General features: G+C 31.1%; 1 protein-coding gene across 1 annotated transcript in view; it reads left to right on the top strand.

The window, feature by feature from the left end:
- Positions 1–20,185, top strand: part of LOC111632041 (C2 domain-containing protein 5-like) — a 142,279-nt gene that overhangs the window by 110,007 nt on the left and 12,087 nt on the right. Inside the window, exons 16-18 of the mRNA XM_023376396.1 lie at positions 7,731–8,116; positions 16,185–16,251; positions 18,244–18,477. Coding sequence (XP_023232164.1) covers positions 7,731–8,116; positions 16,185–16,251; positions 18,244–18,477 — 687 coding nt within the window. The remainder of the gene's footprint in view (positions 1–7,730; positions 8,117–16,184; positions 16,252–18,243; positions 18,478–20,185) is intronic.

Below are 20,185 nucleotides of genomic sequence, written 5' to 3'. Positions count from 1 at the left end.
GTACTCACCAGACCTTGCTCCTTCTGATTTCCACTTGTTCCAATTGATGGCATGCACACTTTCTTAGCATCACTTCAAAACATATGAAGAAGTGGAAAAATGGGTCTCTGAATTGTTTGCCTCAAAACAAAAAAGTTCTATTGGGACAATATCTACAAATTACCTGAAAGATAGGGGAAATGTGTAGCTAGTGATGGACATTACTTTCAATAAAGCACTTTTGATGTTTCATTTGAAATTATCGTCTTTTCTTTGATTAAAAAATCTGCATTATTAACTGGTACACCTGGTATGTGTGATCCTCTCTATCTCTCCACTCTCTTGAGTTCTATACTCAAAACATTAATAGCATCAATGCCTCTTATATAGAAGTTACCATGTCAAATTTTATTCTTTAATCTTTACTGAAAAATTACATTAAATAGATTTATAAGAGTTTATTTTCTCAAGTCGAAGTTGAGTTAACATCTAATCTAATACAAATAATAATCAGAGGATGAAAATACAATAATATGACTTTGGATAACTGCATTACCACATCTATGATACACATTGTTTCTTTTGTGCTTGCACTCCAGCTTGGCATTGTAATTTCATTATGAAAAGGCACATTGAAAATAACGATTTACTTTGCTCCACTATTATAAACAGATTTCAGACATTGATTTCCAAGGTCTTATTTCAATATTTCAAAGACATAAAAGGCTATAAGTGTAATGTCAGGTAATTTGATGAATACCAAATCATTTGTTGCTGCACTTATATGTTATGCAACAAAAGAATGTTGCATGAATGTTAATGTAATTTTGGGTGGATAAACTGTGATGTACACCCTGCAGAAAAATGCATGAATGAAAATAAAACCTTTGTGTAACTCGCCCTACCATGTACCCTGTGCCTCTGCAGTGGCTAGTGAAAGCAAGATGATTACTAGCATTCAATTTAGAAAGTTGACAACTTGAGCAACTAAGACACTCACAACCCTTTTAAACAGCAAAAATTATTTAATAATTAATATTTTTGGTCTTATTAAAAGGCAATCTTCAGATTTACAAAGTATCCCATGGAACATTGTAGATTTAATGGTTAAGAATGCAAGTATAATATAAGTTTTAGGAACAACAAGCATTTCAAATTGAAACAAAAATAAAATACAATAAAATAACATAAATACATAAAATGAATAAATATGATTTTTATTATTTAATTATTTTTAAGTTATGGAATATATAAATCTCAAACACAAACACTGAACCAATTTGCGGTGTGGAACGATCAACTAATCCTAAAAAACAAACGTTTTCGAACCCCTTCTGGGCTCTTCATCAGGTTTTAGAAGGGGTTCGAAAATGTTTGTTTTTTAGGATTAGTTGATCGTTCCACACTGCAAATTGGTTCAGTGTTTGTGTTTGATATATAGGTGTGGTGAGTAGTGAATTTTTTTATATAAATCTCTTAAGGGCAATAAAAAACAGAAGTAGGAAATAACTATATAGACTGCTTGGAGGGTATGTTATGTACTGTACATTTCATAACGTTCAAGGACATTCTTTATTACACTTATTTTTTACTTTTATTTTTCTTTGCCCTTGTGGCTGAAATTTATATATTTTGTAACTTATTATTTTTATTATTTATTTACATGGGGAGATCAATACATAAGTTTCAGTAGTCTGGTATGATGATAAGAATTTATTTACAACAATGTGCAACATAGAATGATAGCTCCATCTGTTATCTTTTTGACATCATTATCTGTATCCAAACATTTGTTTCACCAGTGTACCAGTAGCAGTACCAGAAATTTCCTTGTGAAGAATATCTAGTTTAGAGCATGCAAAATGTGCCACACCTTGCTCTGACATTATCATGTTCTGAAAGTGCTCCTCTTGCAGCTTTTCAACAAGTGAACATCACTTGGCACTAGATAGGGCTATAAGGCAGATGTTGTAATTGCTCTCAACCCAGTTACTGAATGTTCAGAAAGAAAAAAAAAAGAGATGATTATTATTGTTTTTATAGTTATTATTATTATTGTTGTTACTATTGTGATCCATGTAATTTTAATATTTTTTAATTTTGTTATTTGTGTTGTGGGTATTTCCCACAGATGGCATTCTGGTCAAAAGTATGTAAGTAGAGATGTCTTTTCCGTCTGAACTCTCTACACTCTGCCTGACGGCTGATTTCAGCTTGTGGAAGGTTGCACATTAACAAGCAGCATTGACAATTGATCCATGATAAAAAAATTCTGCGAGGAGGACTGCCTTGGCATTCAAGCATTCCAGAAGACAGTAAAGAGCTTTTCCTGTACAATTTGTCACTTTGAACTTATTCAGAGAAGAACTTGTAGGTTTATCTCTACAGGATAGATGCAATTTTTGATTTGGGGAAAAGTTATGAGCCCACATGTTTTCTCTTGTCACTCTCCAGTCCAGTCATTTCCATTTTTCCAGTAATGAATGAGAAACACAATCTCATTCAATCACAATGACAGCATTGTGAGCCAGCAAGACATCCATCTTCAGCCACTTCTCTGTATCCTAGTGCTTCCCAAAAGATGATGTGAGCTATGCCAAAGGAGATTTCTAATCATTGTTACCTCATGCACTTTGATCCTTTTGTTTTCTTGAATCAAATAACTCAAATGTTCAAAATTTTCTTTCTCAGAGGTCAAACAGCTTGTTCAATGTTCATCACACAAACTTGTTTGCCAACTGGAAAACTTTTGACACCATTTCCACATCACCTGTTTAGACATTGCAGCCTATCAGTAAATCTCAACCTGTGAATTTCACTTCTGGATTGTCTTCTAACTCGTTTGTACCAAATTACAGCTTGCAGTTTCTTGCTAGTCCAGCTCCAGCTCTCTAACATTTGAATTTCTACCATATTTTCCTTTCAACAATACAGCAGACATGCTTGAAAAAGAAACACTTCCAAAAGACTGGTGTATGCTTTGTGTGACTGGGATGTACTATCACCATTGCGACAAACATTCCATGCAGATGACAGATGTTTTCTACCGTGGAATGTAATCTGCATTTTTACAAATCATTTGATATAGATATGCCAGACCACTGAAACTTATTTATTTATCCTCACCTCATATTTATAATTACTTATTCATTTTATGTATTTTTGATATTTAATTATGTTGTTTTTATTGTATTTTATTTTGGTTAAATTTGAAATGTTCAACATTCCTAAAACTTACTTTCTATTTTCTTGTGTTGTTAACCATTAAATCTACACCATTTGATGGAATTTTTGTAAACCTGAAGATGATTTTTTAATCAGATTGAAAATATCAGTTATGAAGTACTGTTTTCTGCATAAAAAAGTTGTGTCTTAGAAGATTTATAGGTAATTAACTGTTTATTTTGCCATTTCAAACATTAAAGTGTTGCTTTCCTGTTTTGTTTCTGTTGATAAATCATTACAGATACAGAAACAAGCAACTAAGCCTAAATATTCTATAAAAATCATATTAATTTCCAGATTATTTAGTTTACAGTTTTGCTAACTATTAATAATTAATATAAAATAATTGTTGACAAATAACAAATTGCATTATTCGGAAAAAACGCTATTTCCGACTGGTGTCCACTTAACCCATAAGTACCAATAATTATTTTTCAAAGTAGGCAGTTAGACTGCTATTTAAAAAAAATTATTTTGTACTATATATAGGTAACTCCCATATAACACGGGAGTTATGTTCCAAAAAATTACTGTGTTATGCGAATCCGTGTTATACGAAACAAAGAACTAATGTGAAAAGAGGGGTTAGGTTCCAAAATTTAAAAAAACATGTTGTTAAATCCTTATTTAAATCGGATTTATTATTATTATTATTGTTGTTACTATTGTGATCCATGTAAAATATTTATTATTTAAGTAAATATTTTACCAGAGGATTATTCATTTTATGTGATGATCTCAGCATGAGCATCATCAACTGGTAACAGTTTGTGGGTGCATTCGTTAATAGCGGTCGCTCTGCAACGGGAGTGCGCTGCTGTTTGTAGGCATTTAGGAATGACGGTGAAAGAAAGATGGTGGCACTTGCACTATCGATAGTATCCTGTGGAGGAATCTATAATTCTAAAATGAGCTTTTAGAGACAAAATAAGGGTCCCAATTGTATAATTTAACCATTAAATGAATTATTTGTTGAAAGATCATTCAAAGTAGCCACGAAAAAAATTAGAATGCTTGCGTGGAGTTACGCGGATGTATAGAAGAATGCACCCTTTATTACATTTTATGTTTAACCATGGTTTTACCCAATTCCTGAACCATGTTAGAGTGAACCCGTGCTATAAAAGCACCGTGTTATACGGGGGTTACCTGTAGTTATTAATAATTAGACAAATTTTTGAATTAAATTAATTTATTTAACAAAATATTTAATAAAATTATTAATACAGTAGAGCGTCATTTATCTGAAAGCCAATCGACCAAAATGTCGGTTAACCGAAAGCATTCCAGTTGGACTGTGTCATGCTGAATCGAATGTTTTTGATACTAGATTAACTTCCAAAATATAATTTTTTTGTTTTTATGTTTTTTAATATATTTATTTTGTTTGTGCAAAATAAAGAAATAATTTTTAACGATATAATAGCCACGATTATTATTATAAAAATTGACATTAGGCTTAACATCGATGAAAATTCAACATGAAGCGACATGCAACGGAGAAAAATTTTGACATGGGATAGGTTAATATATTTTTTCATACATAATTGGATATCCGAAAAAGAAACACTTCCAAAAGACTGGTGTATGCTTTGTGTGACTGGGATGTACTATCACCATTGCAACAAACATGCAACATGTTCCAAACAATCCCATTCCCCAATTGATTTGGATAAACGACGCTCTATTGTATACATATACCTCATACAAACATCTCAAAACCCGATTTGGCTTATTATTAAAATTATTAAATTTAATTCAAAATAATAATTAACAAAATCAAAACTAAAAATGACATTACCTGCTTTTTGCTTTATTTTTTAACTTTGTAATGTAGAAATACAGTTTACATTAATTAAACTAAAATTTGTATAAAATTTAAAGTATTAAATAACTTTCAATCTGTGCATGCATTAGCAAAGACAATAGCTTAGCGCAGTGCGTGTTTTTGTATTATCTTCACTACTATGTGCTTGAAGATGTGGTATGTAGCTTTAACAAGAAAGTGGCTACTGAGAAATTTTTTCCTGTACTTACTGGCTATCCCAGTAATTCAATTTTGTGTGTTCCAATTATGTCAATTGTAATAATAANTAATACTTTAAAGTTACTTAAAATTTTTCAATTTAATATTTCATTTTATATAAATTTTTAACTAGATTGATCAAACTTTATGATACAGGTTCAAGATATGGCTATCCGATGCATTCAGAGGAATGTTCGAAAATTTTTAGCCATTCACAGTTGGAGTTGGTGGAGACTTTTAGTAAAAGTTTTGCCACTACTTAATGTTCATCGAACTGAAGAGGAATTAAGAGCTAAAACAGTAAGTAAACATTTAAATTTAGTTTGTTGAACATATGTGAACATTCAGTTATTGCATTTAACAAATTTATTAAAAATCAGCTGAATATACTCTTTGCTGTTCAAAAATAAATTATTTATTTATCACTGTAATAAAAATAAAAGTTCAGTAATAGTAATAAACTTCTTGTATTTTAGATTAATCTTCAGTTTAATACATCTTAATTGCATGTATTTATTAAAAAATTAAATCTTGATCCATTAGAATAGGTCAAGGTTGTAAAAACAGTGTGGAGTATAGTTAAATGCTTTGTATCATTTCTAGCAAACATACAAATGGATATTTGTCAGTCTAGTCGGTTAGTTACCTGCCACTGACCAGTGTGAATCAACTTTAACTTATGACTAGAATTTAAAATAAGCATTTAACTTGTCCCATCACAAAACTTGCAGTCCCTTTCAAATTATCTCTTAAACACAGATAAACCATTAAAATAGAGTAGTCTTAGTTTGTATTTGTCATAAAAGTTAGTCAAAACATTGTTTGACTAAGGCTTTTATGACAAATACATATTTGATGTTTTACCTTGTTGGGCCCAGACCTTGATAATTATTTCTACAGTTGTTGAATTGTTTTGAGAGTTGTATATTTCTGAACATCTTTTTCTTGTTATTAATAGTACTATACAGTAGAGCGTCGTTTATCCGAATCAATTGGGGACTGAGGTTGTTCAGATAATTTATTTTTCGGATAACCGATTATGTACGAAAAAATATATTAACCTATCATGTGTTGAAATTTTTCTCTGTTGCGTGTCGCTTCGCATTGAATTTTCGTCGATGTTATGTCTAATGTAAATTTTTTAAAATAATAATCGTGGCTATTGTATCATTAAAAATTATTTCTTTATTTTTTACAAACAAAATAAATATATTGAAAAATATAGAAACAAAAAAAATTATATTTTAGAAGTTAATCTAGTATCAAAAACGTTCAATTTAGCAGGACANATTATTTTTATTTTCTACAAACAAAATAAATATATTGAAAAATATAGAAACAAAAAAAATTATATTTTAGAAGTTAATCTAGTATCAAAAACGTTCAATTTAGCAGGACACACAGTCCTCAGAAAAACACTACAGAAAAGTGTCAGTGCTTCCAGCTAAAACACACACATCAACAAAAAAAATATTGGAGTAGCCCAAGATATAGCCAAAGATTGCATTGCCACAGCACTAACAAAAATTTAAATTTGCCGACTGGAATGGTTTCGGTTAACCGACGTTTCGGATAACCGGCTGTCAAATAAACGACGCGCTACTGTATATATTTTTTACTGTTTTCTAGGTTTAGGTGTTTTGTTACATTAAATTGCACTTTCATACATTAGAGTCACAAGCCACCACTGATTATAAACTTTACAATTATATTTGTATTGTATTATTGTGGATATATTACAAATAGTCCGTATGCAAATCAACAAACTTAATGTGTTTTATGAATCAGTTATTCTGGAAATAGTAAATTATAATGTTAGAGAAGTTTTACTGTAATTCATTACAACTCGAAGCTTCAAAGAACGGGGAAAAACTGTGGGTTACAGACTATTTGAGATAGAGAACAATAATGAAAAATGCCAATTCTGAATAGATTTGTATTTTTATCTTTGTTGCATTATGTAAAGAACCTTTGATAGTTTTTGTTTTAAACAGCTCAAGTAACACCTTTCAGCAAAATCTTCAATGTAGCTAATGGAATCAAACAGTTTTGCAGGTACATCTTGTTGAGATAAAGTGCAAAGTCTTCTCACTTTGCACTAGAACATTGTCTACAAATGGGTGTTGGACAGTAGATATGACTACTGTCTGAAAATTTCATGGAAATCATAATTGGGATCACTTTGGATAGAATAAATATTAAAATTCAAGTCATGAAGTTGAAAGTAATATAAATTGGCATTGGGCGATCATGAAACCTTTGACTTGAAGAAAATTTGAGTTAAGGAAATTCAAGTTGGAGATGTTAAATTCCTGCACCATTCCATTGAGACCTATTGAATGCTTTTTCTTTGAGTTAAAGAAATATTTGAGTTAGAGAAGTTTTACTGTATTTCCAAGTTTTTTTTTTCACAATAGTAATGCTTGTAATTATTATTGCAATATTTATCATTTTCAATATATTTTGTTTAATAATAATTTATTACTTTTCTTATAAACAGGTTCCATTTAGAGAATATTTTGGTATAGAAATGACACCATTAAGCCACGTTCCCAGTGGTAAGATCGAACGTTACATGGGAAATTTAGACTTCTTTTTTATTCGAGAAAGCACAAGTGTTCGAGAGGTATCAAATATGTTTATGTTAAAATTAATTTTAATTAAGTTTGAGTTTTTCTTCACTGTTCATGAAAAAGATTTCACTTTAGCCAATGATATAACTACCATTTGTGCAATCCATGCAATTGCATGGTTCAAAGCGGCTATGTGTCTTTTGCCTCTTACTCTATCCGCAATAGCTAAAATTATAAAAATCTATTTGAGTTCAATAGATGAAGAGAGACTAAGTAGTTTAGCATTAGGGTGCAACTATGCAGACAATAGCAAGTGAATTTTCTAAGCGAGTAAGAATATGTGGCGAGAAGAGGCAAGATGCGATAAATATCAAACCCTGTTGAATATGTGCGAGAACCAGAAATTTGCTCTTGCCAGCGATGCTTCTCTCTTGTGCATGGTTTCCTTTGCAAGAACTATATTGCTTGCAATCGCTCATTTGCTACTAAATTCGCATCTGCATAGTCGCACCCTTACTCTCTATTGAAAATTCAGAAGCAAGAGAAACTAGATTTTTCCAAAGCAATGGATATATTTGCTACAATAAACTTCAGAAAAAAACCTTTCATAACCAGGCAGTCAATGTTCATCACAAAGTAAGTAGGCCTACAGTGTACTAATATCCTTTACTGTTTTTAAAATGAATAAATTATTTAGCTTAATTTACATAAAATTATAGAGATATTTCAAAAAAAAATTACAGAAAGCCCAATGGAGGCCCATTTTGGAAATGTTGCCCATTCATATGTAGTTATGCCACTAGCTTTACCTGATTTTAGCTATTTAATCTGGACTAGTTAGAAAAATTAAATTAACCATTTCTTTAGATTACAATGGAATGGGAAATATAACTGAAATGAAGACTAATTTAGTATTTTTTCTAGATTAATTTGTTAATTATAAAACATGAATTTTTATTTATTACATCTTCTACAACTCAAATATTTTAGTGTAAATTATCAAAATTATTAAAATATTGCAAACCTCATTAATAAAAAAAATATGAGGGGGCTTCAAAAAGTTTGTGGAAAAAGGATAGTATTAAAAAACAATTTCAGTTATGATGCTTATTTTTCAATATATGCTCCATTAAGATCGNTGTATCTTGGATTTGTACAAAAATTGAGGCTTTCAATTTGTTGCAGAAAGAAATATCTTAATTATAAAGTACCGTGTTTCCCCGAAAATAAGACATCCTCTGAAAATAAGGCCTAGCAGAGGTTTTGCTGAATTGTGAAATTGTGGGGGAAAGACCTTCCCCCGAAAGTAAGACCTAGCAAAATTTTTTTAGTCATAACAGTCATCGACAGATGGTTGAAAGTGGCCGTTGACTTTTTGAAAGTACAGCCACTGATTGGTCAGCAGACAATCATGCTACACAGCATGATTTGCATAAGACTATGGCTTGGGAATCACATATTTGCATAACGTTACAGCTGGTGATCACTAATTGGTTGGCTGGGAATCACGCCACATCACATTTGCATAGTGCTACGGTTCAGTAAGCACTAATTGGTCATCGAGCCCGATGTCGACGCTATGAAAAGGTTAAATTGAAGCGAGAGTAGGAAGTCCACTCCAGCATGGGAACTTTGTAAGTTCAGTTCGACATGACCAGATTTACGTCACACTCATTTAAGTTAGACTTGGGAATTTTTTTGTTCAACAATAAATGTGAATTCTTCTTCATGGAAAAATAAGACATCCCCTGAAAATAAGACCTAGCGCATCTTTGAGAGCAAAAATTAATATAAGACACTGTCTTATTTTCGGAGAAACAGGGTATGTCTGTATGAAAATGGACATCAAATAAAAATAACCTGAGAAATAAAGAAATAAAATTATTTTGAAATCAAATTTACAATTAATTTTTAGATTTATTTTGTGGACTACTGTTTCAATCTATTTGCTCAAGAGTTGTTTACTGTTTAAATATCTTTGTCTGGATTGCAAATTTTGTTTGTCTAGTAATCAAATTAAAGTATCATAATTGTATTTTTTGTTAAAAAAATGCAATATCTAAAATCATGGATACATTTTTTGAATAATTTATATATTTAATTTCAAAAACATTAATTTATGGCAGTAAAATTTGATACTACTAAAGAGATGAAAAGTTGACTAAAGTGATAGAAAAGTGAATAAGTTGAAATACATTAGATATAACAATCTTTCAAAACAGGAAAATTATTGAGTGAGATCACAAAGGTCCATCTTAGAATTTACTGTCAGATTTGACTCTGATGATAGATGTAAGAAAAGAAAAACAATGAAAGATCCAAGCACTATACAACACTTAACTGCATATTTCATTTGTAATTCCTTCAAAGAAAGAGCAATGAGAAACCAATATTGGACACTTTGTTATGTGAAAAGGCACTCTACATGAACAATCATTTGGGATGCCCCTGATTTCAAAGCCAGCAATGGTTTGCTCAGAAACTTCAAGTAATTACAAAGCATAAGAGAACTTCACATTGAAGGAGAGTCATCCTGCAATGACATGGCTACCTATGAATTCAAGTAAATGTTAATGAGACTTATGGAAAGCAAGGAATATTCTAAAGATGATGTCTGCAATGCAGTTGAAACAGGTAATTTGGAAGGTGTGCCCCAATAGTCACTGGCTTTAGGACAGGATCTGCAATGCTTAGCTTTAAAGTTAGCAAAGAGTAAATCACTGCATTGGTTTGCACAAATGCTGGTGGTACTCAAGTATTGCCATTACTGGTGGGAAGTATTAAAAAAAATCCTCATTGTTTCAAAATTATTGCTTGCATCTTATCTTACCTATATTTTACAAGGCACAAAAAAATGCATGGATGAACTTTGATCTTTTTGTGAATGATAAACCTAGTATTAAAAGGCATTGTGGATATGAAGGAAAACATGGCAAAGTGCTTCTACTGATCAACAATGCATCATGTTATCTCTCAGATGATGTGCTAAATGCAACATTGAAGTAATATATTTTCTACTAAATATCACAATGTTTGATTAACCAATGGATCAAGGTATTTATGAAGAAATTTATGAACTTGTTAAATCAATCTTTGGATTTGAAGATTTTGATAAACATATGAATATGAACGACTGGCAAGTGACATATATATTAATGATGGTTTTCAAGTCTTTACTTATGATGAAATTTAAGCATGTGTGAGTGAAACTAGTAAGCCTGTCAAAAATGAAATAGATGAAGAGGATGACAAACAAGAACAGAACAAAATGGGTCTGATGTGTACTGAAGCATTTGCTGTGTTAGAGACAGCAATCACAGTCTTCTACTCAAATGGATCAGGAATCTAGCAATAAAGAAATGGAGTTATTCCACCTTTTTGAAAAAATAAATTGTTTATTTTCCTTTGTTTTTGCAAAGGAAAATAAACAATGTATTTTTTCAATAAAAGTAAAGTATTGTTCTAAAACACTTACAGATATATAACATGGTAGTTATGTTCTGAAAAAGTGTTGTGTTATGCAAATCCGTCTATACAAAACAAAGGAGTAATGCAAAATGTATTTTTATGTTCCAGAAGTTAGCAAAGTATACTATCTATTCTTTTTCATTACTAAGAGAAATATGTTTATTAAAGCAATTGCTAATTTATTTCCAACAATAATTAATTAACAATCACAATTAAAAGTACTTTGTTATGCATTAATATTAATTTTAATTAAGCATCTTCTTTTTACAAAGTGTCATTGTCATCTCAGCTTTTTTATTGATCTTGATCAGAAGTATCAGCAACATTTTCATATTTTTTATTTTTATCATAAAAAGTTTTTATGGCTGACAAAATAAAAATATGTTATTAATCAAAAATTTGTTATAGCTGATCACATTTGTTCATTCAAGCACTGAGTGACTTTATTCTCAGAATTTGTATTTGAGTATTGAGATACCACTGTGTTTTGTTTTTACCTATGTAATACCTATGGTCAGGGGTCAGCAGGAGCAGCTCGCGAGCTGCATGTGGCTCTTTGCATAGACGTTTGTGGCTCTTCGGACATAAACTCCAATTTCACCTCATCTCAAGCAGCCTAATAACTTATGAGTTTATGAGATAGAGCTGCTGAACAAACTTCGACTCGTACGGCATACTCTCTAGCACTCTTTAGCCTCTTTGCACATGACCACACTTGCTTTGATCAATATGAGTCGCAAGTGCGTGGTAGCATATCTATATACATGTATAAAACCCACATGTCTGTCCGTCCGTGTAACATTATGCCAAAAGCTGCCACTAGAGGCGCCCTTGTCGTGTGTCGTATTTCACACATTTAAATTAACAATATAAATTATTATTATTCATTTGGCCAATAGCCAAATTCGCCTAGTAACTAGGAAAATTTGTCTATTGAGAGCTGCATATATGTAATATACATATGTATATTATCAATACATATATGCGGCTCTCTGGTACTTTTGTTATCCTGTTTTCATGACAATTTGGCTCTTCTCACTTGACAAACTGCCAACTCCTGACTATGGTTAAAAAAGTTTAATAATACTTACCTAAAAATGTTTAAATAAACTTTACTAAATACAAAAATTAATCTATAAAAAGAAAACACAGTGATAATCTTAAGGGATAAAGTCTGAAAGCAACAATGATGACATCTGGTTGATAGGAAAGTTAGGACAAGAAAAAAAAATTGCACTATCAGTTTTCATTAAAGTAAACCTGACAAAAAGCACAAAATAATTTGAAAATTTCAATATTCTAAAATCCATGGGCAAATTTGAGACAATATGCATGCTTACTTGAATAAAAAAAATATTGAATAATGAAGTTTCTTAAAAATTGTAATTTTTCACATAAATTCAAATTTGTAAAATTTTGTACGGAGAATTTCCAAAACCATGTTAGAGCAAAACTGGAAGTTGTGTTGTACAGGAGATATCCTTAATTTTCAAACTGTATTAGAATGAAACCATGTTGTAGAAGTACCATGTTGTATGAGGAACCTGTATTTTGCACTTTTTATTTTATTATTCTGATGCAATGCATTTATGGGAATTTTTTTAGTACAGTAGAGTGTCATTTATCCGAATCAATTGGGGACTGGGGTTGTTCGGATAATTTATTTTTCGGATAACCAATTATGTATGAAAAAATATATTAACCTATTCCGTATTGAAATTTTTCTCCGTTGCGTGTCACTTCGTGTTGAATTTTCATCAATGTTAAGCTTAATGTAAACTTTTTAAAATGATAATCGTGGCTATTGTATCGTTAAAAATTTTTTTTATTTTTTACAAACAAAATAAATATATTGAAAAATATAAAAACAAAAACAATGATACTTTAGAAGTTAATCTAGTATCAAAAATGTTCGATTCAGCACGACACACAGTCCTCAGAAAAACACCACACAAAAGTGCCAGTGCTGCCAGCAAAAACACACAAATCAACAAAAAAATATTGGAGTAGACCAAGATATAGCCAAAGATTGCAGTGCCACAGCACTAACGAAAATTTAAATTTGCTGACTGGAATTCTTTCGGATAACTGACGTTTCAGATAACCAACATTCGGATAAACGACGCTCTACTGTATATGTGCTTCAGTGTTCAGTTATCTTGTTATACACTGTGCTNATTTGGCTCTAGAGGTAAGCGTTAGGCGCCATCTCTTATTAACATTAATTATTATAAATAAATTAATTAATTTAAATAATTTAGAACCGCTGGGAGAAAAATCGGCCCGGAGCGGGACTCAAACCCACAACTCCTGCTTACCGTGCAGATGCGTTGCCAGTTACACTATCCGGACCTCCAGTCCGATCTTCTCTTCCAGCGTATATAATCTAACTATATAACCATTGACGGTGTGGGACGTGGGCACTGAATGTGTCCCCAGCCGGCGTTGTAATAACCGTTGATGGTTATATAGTTAGATTATATATGCTGGAAGAGGAGATCGGACTGGAGGTCCAGATAGCGTAACTGGCAAAGCATCTGCACAGTAAGCAGGAGTTGTGGGTTCGAGTCCCGCTCAGGGCCGATTTTTCTCCCAGCGGTTCTAAATTATTTAAATTAATTAATTTATTTATAATGATTAATGTTAATAAGAGATGGCGCCTAACGCTTACCTCTAGTGCCAAATTGGTTACGTAATTGATTTGGTAATTAGCCTTAAACTAGCCCGATAGATTTTCGGCATACGGTTGATGTTTATTCATGACATTGTATTGATAATATGGGTGTCCTATTTAGATCAAATGGTTATGAATTTCTTCTATATGGTATTAACAGTATACACATAATATTAAGTGTTCAAGCCAAAATCTGTTAAATTTTCTGTTTCTTACTGTACATAAATGTAATTAAACTATGTCAAAAAACATCTCCCATGTGAAATGCTGAGTTTTTACTCATGAGGAAACATGACATTGGTGTCATTGATTTTGATCAAACTCAGTGATGATATGGTGCATCTCTAATGATTGACACATGCTAAGCTACTGAAAATTAAGCAGGTAAATTGAGGTTGACAATTTGCATGATTACTTAAAATTTTCAGCATTTTTGTCATTTGTAGAGTGGCCATCGGCTCTGTGGAGGTGCACTAGTTTTGTAATCAGTAAGTTAGTGCTTCTAATATCATTGGTATCAATATATTATTTTTTCCTTTAAAAATATAATTTTCATTTTATTCTTGGTGTTTTTAAATTTCTTATATTTATTTAAAAACAAAAAAATTTTCTGTATATTCATATACTTGATTTGGCAACATATACACACATTTAGGCTAAAAAATGACTAAGTGTTTTTGTTTGCTAAGCAATAAAAAGATGGCTTTGACATTTCATGCTAACATGATAACATAAATGTATTTGTAATCGTTAATTAAGTTTATTTTTCTGGTGACATATGTATATCTTCTTGCTGCTGTAGAAGAAAAAATATTTATTGTTTCACATGCTTGTACAACTATTCTCATCCACATAAGTTGTGCTTCTGAAAAGCAAACAAGTTGAATAATGTTAGAAAAAAAATAAATTTTTATTAATAAAAATGTTCTTTTTATTAACAAAATTGGACTTGAGTAATGATAATTTTGTTTACATCTTACTATCTTCCCAAAAAAAATTTTAAATAAATATTACATGGGAGGATTTGTGAGGGGGCTTCAAAAAGTTTGTGGAAAAAGGATAGTATTAAAAAACAATTTCAGTTATGATGCTTATTTTTCAATATATGCTCCATTAAGATCGATNACGGGAGTGCGCTGCTGTTTGTAGGCATTTAGGAATGACGGTGAAAGAAAGATGGTGGCACTTGCACTATCGATAGTATCCTGTGGAGGAATCTATAATTCTAAAATGAGCTTTTAGAGACAAAATAAGGGTCCCAATTGTATAATTTAACCATTAAATGAATTATTTGTTGAAAGATCATTCAAAGTAGCCACGAAAAAAATTAGAATGCTTGCGTGGAGTTACGCGGATGTATAGAAGAATGCACCCTTTATTACATTTTATGTTTAACCATGGTTTTACCCAATTCCTGAACCATGTTAGAGTGAACCCGTGCTATAAAAGCACCGTGTTATACGGGGGTTACCTGTAGTTATTAATAATTAGACAAATTTTTGAATTAAATTAATTTATTTAACAAAATATTTAATAAAATTATTAATACAGTAGAGCGTCATTTATCTGAAAGCCAATCGACCAAAATGTCGGTTAACCGAAAGCATTCCAGTTGGACTGTGTCATGCTGAATCGAATGTTTTTGATACTAGATTAACTTCCAAAATATAATTTTTTTGTTTTTATGTTTTTTAATATATTTATTTTGTTTGTGCAAAATAAAGAAATAATTTTTAACGATATAATAGCCACGATTATTATTATAAAAATTGACATTAGGCTTAACATCGATGAAAATTCAACATGAAGCGACATGCAACGGAGAAAAATTTTGACATGGGATAGGTTAATATATTTTTTCATACATAATTGGATATCCGAAAAAGAAACACTTCCAAAAGACTGGTGTATGCTTTGTGTGACTGGGATGTACTATCACCATTGCAACAAACATGCAACATGTTCCAAACAATCCCATTCCCCAATTGATTTGGATAAACGACGCTCTATTGTATACATATACCTCATACAAACATCTCAAAACCCGATTTGGCTTATTATTAAAATTATTAAATTTAATTCAAAATAATAATTAACAAAATCAAAACTAAAAATGACATTACCTGCTTTTTGCTTTATTTTTTAACTTTGTAATGTAGAAATACAGTTTACATTAATTAAACTAAAATTTGTATAAAATTTAAAGTATTAAATAACTTTCAATCTGTGCATGCATTAGCAAAGACAATAGCTTAGCGCAGTGCGTGTTTTTGTATTATCTTCACTACTATGTGCTTGAAGATGTGGTATGTAGCTTTAACAAGAAAGTGGCTACTGAGAAATTTTTTCCTGTACTTACTGGCTATCCCAGTAATTCAATTTTGTGTGTTCCAATTATGTCAATTGTAATAATAAACAAAAAATAATAAATTATTTATTTATCACTGTAATAAAAATAAAAGTTCAGTAATAGTAATAAACTTCTTGTATTTTAGATTAATCTTCAGTTTAATACATCTTAATTGCATGTATTTATTAAAAAATTAAATCTTGATCCATTAGAATAGGTCAAGGTTGTAAAAACAGTGTGGAGTATAGTTAAATGCTTTGTATCATTTCTAGCAAACATACAAATGGATATTTGTCAGTCTAGTCGGTTAGTTACCTGCCACTGACCAGTGTGAATCAACTTTAACTTATGACTAGAATTTAAAATAAGCATTTAACTTGTCCCATCACAAAACTTGCAGTCCCTTTCAAATTATCTCTTAAACACAGATAAACCATTAAAATAGAGTAGTCTTAGTTTGTATTTGTCATAAAAGTTAGTCAAAACATTGTTTGACTAAGGCTTTTATGACAAATACATATTTGATGTTTTACCTTGTTGGGCCCAGACCTTGATAATTATTTCTACAGTTGTTGAATTGTTTTGAGAGTTGTATATTTCTGAACATCTTTTTCTTGTTATTAATAGTACTATACAGTAGAGCGTCGTTTATCCGAATCAATTGGGGACTGAGGTTGTTCAGATAATTTATTTTTCGGATAACCGATTATGTACGAAAAAATATATTAACCTATCATGTGTTGAAATTTTTCTCTGTTGCGTGTCGCTTCGCATTGAATTTTCGTCGATGTTATGTCTAATGTAAATTTTTTAAAATAATAATCATGGCTATTGTATTGTTAAAAATTATTTTTATTTTCTACAAACAAAATAAATATATTGAAAAATATAGAAACAAAAAAAATTATATTTTAGAAGTTAATCTAGTATCAAAAACGTTCAATTTAGCAGGACACACAGTCCTCAGAAAAACACTACAGAAAAGTGTCAGTGCTTCCAGCTAAAACACACACATCAACAAAAAAAATATTGGAGTAGCCCAAGATATAGCCAAAGATTGCATTGCCACAGCACTAACAAAAATTTAAATTTGCCGACTGGAATGGTTTCGGTTAACCGACGTTTCGGATAACCGGCTGTCAAATAAACGACGCGCTACTGTATATATTTTTTACTGTTTTCTAGGTTTAGGTGTTTTGTTACATTAAATTGCACTTTCATACATTAGAGTCACAAGCCACCACTGATTATAAACTTTACAATTATATTTGTATTGTATTATTGTGGATATATTACAAATAGTCCGTATGCAAATCAACAAACTTAATGTGTTTTATGAATCAGTTATTCTGGAAATAGTAAATTATAATGTTAGAGAAGTTTTACTGTAATTCATTACAACTCGAAGCTTCAAAGAACGGGGAAAAACTGTGGGTTACAGACTATTTGAGATAGAGAACAATAATGAAAAATGCCAATTCTGAATAGATTTGTATTTTTATCTTTGTTGCATTATGTAAAGAACCTTTGATAGTTTTTGTTTTAAACAGCTCAAGTAACACCTTTCAGCAAAATCTTCAATGTAGCTAATGGAATCAAACAGTTTTGCAGGTACATCTTGTTGAGATAAAGTGCAAAGTCTTCTCACTTTGCACTAGAACATTGTCTACAAATGGGTGTTGGACAGTAGATATGACTACTGTCTGAAAATTTCATGGAAATCATAATTGGGATCACTTTGGATAGAATAAATATTAAAATTCAAGTCATGAAGTTGAAAGTAATATAAATTGGCATTGGGCGATCATGAAACCTTTGACTTGAAGAAAATTTGAGTTAAGGAAATTCAAGTTGGAGATGTTAAATTCCTGCACCATTCCATTGAGACCTATTGAATGCTTTTTCTTTGAGTTAAAGAAATATTTGAGTTAGAGAAGTTTTACTGTATTTCCAAGTTTTTTTTTTCACAATAGTAATGCTTGTAATTATTATTGCAATATTTATCATTTTCAATATATTTTGTTTAATAATAATTTATTACTTTTCTTATAAACAGGTTCCATTTAGAGAATATTTTGGTATAGAAATGACACCATTAAGCCACGTTCCCAGTGGTAAGATCGAACGTTACATGGGAAATTTAGACTTCTTTTTTATTCGAGAAAGCACAAGTGTTCGAGAGGTATCAAATATGTTTATGTTAAAATTAATTTTAATTAAGTTTGAGTTTTTCTTCACTGTTCATGAAAAAGATTTCACTTTAGCCAATGATATAACTACCATTTGTGCAATCCATGCAATTGCATGGTTCAAAGCGGCTATGTGTCTTTTGCCTCTTACTCTATCCGCAATAGCTAAAATTATAAAAATCTATTTGAGTTCAATAGATGAAGAGAGACTAAGTAGTTTAGCATTAGGGTGCAACTATGCAGACAATAGCAAGTGAATTTTCTAAGCGAGTAAGAATATGTGGCGAGAAGAGGCAAGATGCGATAAATATCAAACCCTGTTGAATATGTGCGAGAACCAGAAATTTGCTCTTGCCAGCGATGCTTCTCTCTTGTGCATGGTTTCCTTTGCAAGAACTATATTGCTTGCAATCGCTCATTTGCTACTAAATTCGCATCTGCATAGTCGCACCCTTACTCTCTATTGAAAATTCAGAAGCAAGAGAAACTAGATTTTTCCAAAGCAATGGATATATTTGCTACAATAAACTTCAGAAAAAAACCTTTCATAACCAGGCAGTCAATGTTCATCACAAAGTAAGTAGGCCTACAGTGTACTAATATCCTTTACTGTTTTTAAAATGAATAAATTATTTAGCTTAATTTACATAAAATTATAGAGATATTTCAAAAAAAAATTACAGAAAGCCCAATGGAGGCCCATTTTGGAAATGTTGCCCATTCATATGTAGTTATGCCACTAGCTTTACCTGATTTTAGCTATTTAATCTGGACTAGTTAGAAAAATTAAATTAACCATTTCTTTAGATTACAATGGAATGGGAAATATAACTGAAATGAAGACTAATTTAGTATTTTTTCTAGATTAATTTGTTAATTATAAAACATGAATTTTTATTTATTACATCTTCTACAACTCAAATATTTTAGTGTAAATTATCAAAATTATTAAAATATTGCAAACCTCATTAATAAAAAAAATATGAGGGGGCTTCAAAAAGTTTGTGGAAAAAGGATAGTATTAAAAAACAATTTCAGTTATGATGCTTATTTTTCAATATATGCTCCATTAAGATCGATACACTTCTGCAAATGTTGATACCAGTCTTTATATCCGTCTGAGTAGAACTTAGGGCCTTGTGATCTGAACTATGTCAGAGCAGCTCTTTTTACATCTTCAACTGACGAAAAATTAGTACCTTTCAGCGATTTATCCATTTGTAGGTGTAAGGAACCAAGTCCGAACGTTATTTTTATTTACTTTTATTTTGCTTATTATTCTATTTTTGTTTGGGGCTTATGTTTTGTTAGGACGAAGTTTCCTCACCATTCACCTTAGTAACTTAAAAATAGAAGAAAAACCAACTCACCAACGAAAGAAAAGCGCCGTAGAAAACTCGCGCACACTTGCGCTTCCCAAGCGGAAAAAAGTAAGTCCGCACCGAGAAAAAGGGGGGGAGAAGACCCCACAACCCAGTTAGGAATCGCTAAACCTTAAAAGAATAAAGCATCCCGATAATTGTTAAAAAGAATAATGTAAAAGGTTAGCGAAGTATTGTCGGAAAATAATCTGCCAGATAAACAAGAAAAATTTAATGTTACAGATAAGTATGTAAATGAGGAGAGTGAGCTCATTCAGAATTGTGACGTCACCTCACACTATAAAGCCTCTAACTCAAGTGAAAACGAACGAGGTGAATT

This window comes from Centruroides sculpturatus, unplaced genomic scaffold (assembly GCF_000671375.1).
Source record: "Centruroides sculpturatus isolate CEXI.00-Female unplaced genomic scaffold, Cexi_2.0 scaffold658, whole genome shotgun sequence".
In the NCBI taxonomy this organism is placed as follows: domain Eukaryota; kingdom Metazoa; phylum Arthropoda; class Arachnida; order Scorpiones; family Buthidae; genus Centruroides; species Centruroides sculpturatus.
Note: the sequence above shows the minus strand (reverse complement) of the source record. Positions and strands in the feature narration are given on the sequence as shown.